We start from the raw sequence: 2,500 nt of genomic DNA on the forward strand, positions 1-2,500 counted from the left end.
CAGGAATGCATGCTGGGTCTCCAATGAAATATTATTGCAATTTTAAAGAGATGAAAATTTATGAAGACAGTGAATGTGCTTAGCAAGTTCTTCATCTTCCTCAGCGGGCTCAGATAGTGGTTTCTATTCATTTATTATTACTATTTCTTAAAATGTTTCAAGCATAGGTAATTTTTGGACTATGTGGGTGAGGATAATATAGCCAAATCATAACAAAAGAGATTTTGACCTGTAAAACACTCTAAGGGAAAAGAAAGATAAACACTGAAGTGCTCTTTCTTCAGCTGTGTTTCTGGTTTACAGCACAGGTTTTTATAGGAAAAGAGCTGCAGAATCTTAGTGAAAGAATTCACTTTGGACCTCATTAATAACATTATGTGAAATTTGGACTTATATGCTGTAATTTCCTTTTTTCTTTCTTTTTGTGATTCAGGCTTCCACACTGTTAAGAGCATCTTTATCCTCTATGTAAGTATTTGTTGCTGAGCTCCATTTCTGTCTATAGAGAAGAGGAGGGGTTTGTAAGTACACACTGCCAGTTGTCCTCAAATGGGACTCACTCCTCCTCTGTGCTGCCTCTGACCTCAGTGAACATTGATGCAAATATTGTGTGATCTGTGTTCTTCTGCTGAGCAGCTTCAGTAATGTTCTAATTTCAGCAGAATATTGTTAATCCAGTAAATCTGCCATTCCACACATGTGAGGTTGTTGCTCTATTTTTAGTGTTTCCACATATTTCAGTCCTATTGTTGTAATTGGTTTGATTCTCACAAATCCAGGAAAAGGGGGAATCACTAATATGGATTTTTGGGTGTCTTAACTTTGATTTTTTTGTGTCTGACATAATAAATTTTGGCTTGTAATACTGAATAGAAATGTTATATTCAAAGTGAAGTTTTATTAAATTTTTGAGACACTGTTTTTATCCTGTTGTTTACAAGATAATGGACAATTATACATAGGACATAAAATTTGTTTTGAAAAGTGGTAGGATGGAAAGATACTAAAACATTTTAGTAGATTATATGTAAATATGAAGATTGAAACACTGACTGGAAGCAGTTTTCTTAAGGGAAACTTCTATTGCGGTGCTAAATTTCAAAATAGCAAGATAGTATTGATGCATAGAAAGTAGTCCTGTATTAAGTCTCATGTTAATTCAGCATACTCCAGGCTGTAAAAATCCATTCAGTGCACACCAGCTCTGCTTTGGAGAAGACATTTCTGTGTGCATAAGGACTTGGAGGTGGAGATGGAGCTGCAGCTTTTTACTGCATCTGTTTCTAACTGTTTTCATGCCCTTGTGGCCCAGTAGGGGAGGGAAAAAAAGGATGTTACTGCACTGTTTTGTGCCAGTAAAAATCTCAGATCATCAGGTGGCTTGTTGTCAGTTTGCTGTCTGCAAGTTGTAATGGTAAGCAAGCTGCATGCATAAGTAAGAAATAACCCCAAATTTAACAAGTCTATTGTTCTAACACTATAATGGTAACAAAAGTAATAAAAATGTGAAAATCTGGAAGTTCTTTTCCTGAAGCAGACTTCCTGTTTTGGCTCTTCTCACCTCAGTAACATCAGCTGCACTGAACGAGGAGAGAGAGTTTTGATGAATGTCTTTTCCTTTAGGAAGGTGCAGGATGTGCCATTGCTGCCCTCTCTGGATTATGAGAAGCTGAAGAAAGATTTGATTTCAGGGAGTGATCGTCTCAAGGCCCTCCTACTGCAGGCTCTGCGCTGGGTAAGGACAAGAGGCATCCAAACTAAAATCCATTTTGCAAACAAGATGGTTGTTCTGGTGATGAATTCAACATCACAGGCAAATTCCTGTTGGTGAAGCTTCCTAAGGCTGTTGAGATGATGAAGGCAGCCCAGGCAGGAGGTGTCTATTTGTAGTGTAGCAGTGTCCTTCTCATCTGAGGAGAGACAGATTTCTCACATAAGGATTTCCCAGATTTCTGGGATATTCAGTGGAAATAATTTCTGATGTGCTTTCAAATAAATTGTTATTTTAGGCAGTTCCCTTTTCCACATATTCTTTTGGTTTATATTTATATAAATACTGCTGTATCCAAGACATACCTGACTCTAATCAGCAGTTTTCCTTTATAATCAATATTTTACAGAAACCTACCTTTTGGTTGACTTGGCTCATGTAATGACATATAAGAAAAATTACAGGTGACAACAGGAAGTTACATTTTCCTGCGGAAAAGGAAGCTGATGTCTTCAAAGTGACAGTCATGAAAGTTGATAATAGTGGAATTCTGATCAAGTTTCAGTGTCCATTTTCACATAAAAACAATCTGTTTGTTCTAACCAAAAATGCTTCTTGCCCAATGCTCTGTCTCAAATGATTAAGAAAAGCACCACATCTGTAACTATTAGAGGGGCTTTTTTAACTTTATGGAAAGTAATTCTGTATCCTTCCTGTATGGACAGTGATGACAGCTCCCAAATAACAGTTTTGTAGTGGATCATAGAGCTGAGGTCAGGTCAGTTCATT

At 37.1% G+C, this 2,500-nt stretch overlaps 1 protein-coding gene across 2 annotated transcripts in view; it reads left to right on the forward strand.

Annotated features, from left to right (window-relative positions):
• Positions 1–2,500, forward strand: part of ARMC9 (armadillo repeat containing 9) — a 57,910-nt gene that overhangs the window by 22,715 nt on the left and 32,695 nt on the right. For both annotated transcript variants that reach the window (XM_005418971.2, XM_031055468.1), the window contains 2 exons: positions 434–468; positions 1,624–1,735. In XM_005418971.2, coding sequence (XP_005419028.1) covers positions 434–468; positions 1,624–1,735 — 147 coding nt within the window. The remainder of the gene's footprint in view (positions 1–433; positions 469–1,623; positions 1,736–2,500) is intronic.

Source organism: Geospiza fortis, unplaced genomic scaffold (genome assembly GCF_000277835.1).
Source record: "Geospiza fortis unplaced genomic scaffold, GeoFor_1.0 scaffold172, whole genome shotgun sequence".
NCBI classification, from domain to species: Eukaryota; Metazoa; Chordata; class Aves; order Passeriformes; family Thraupidae; genus Geospiza; species Geospiza fortis.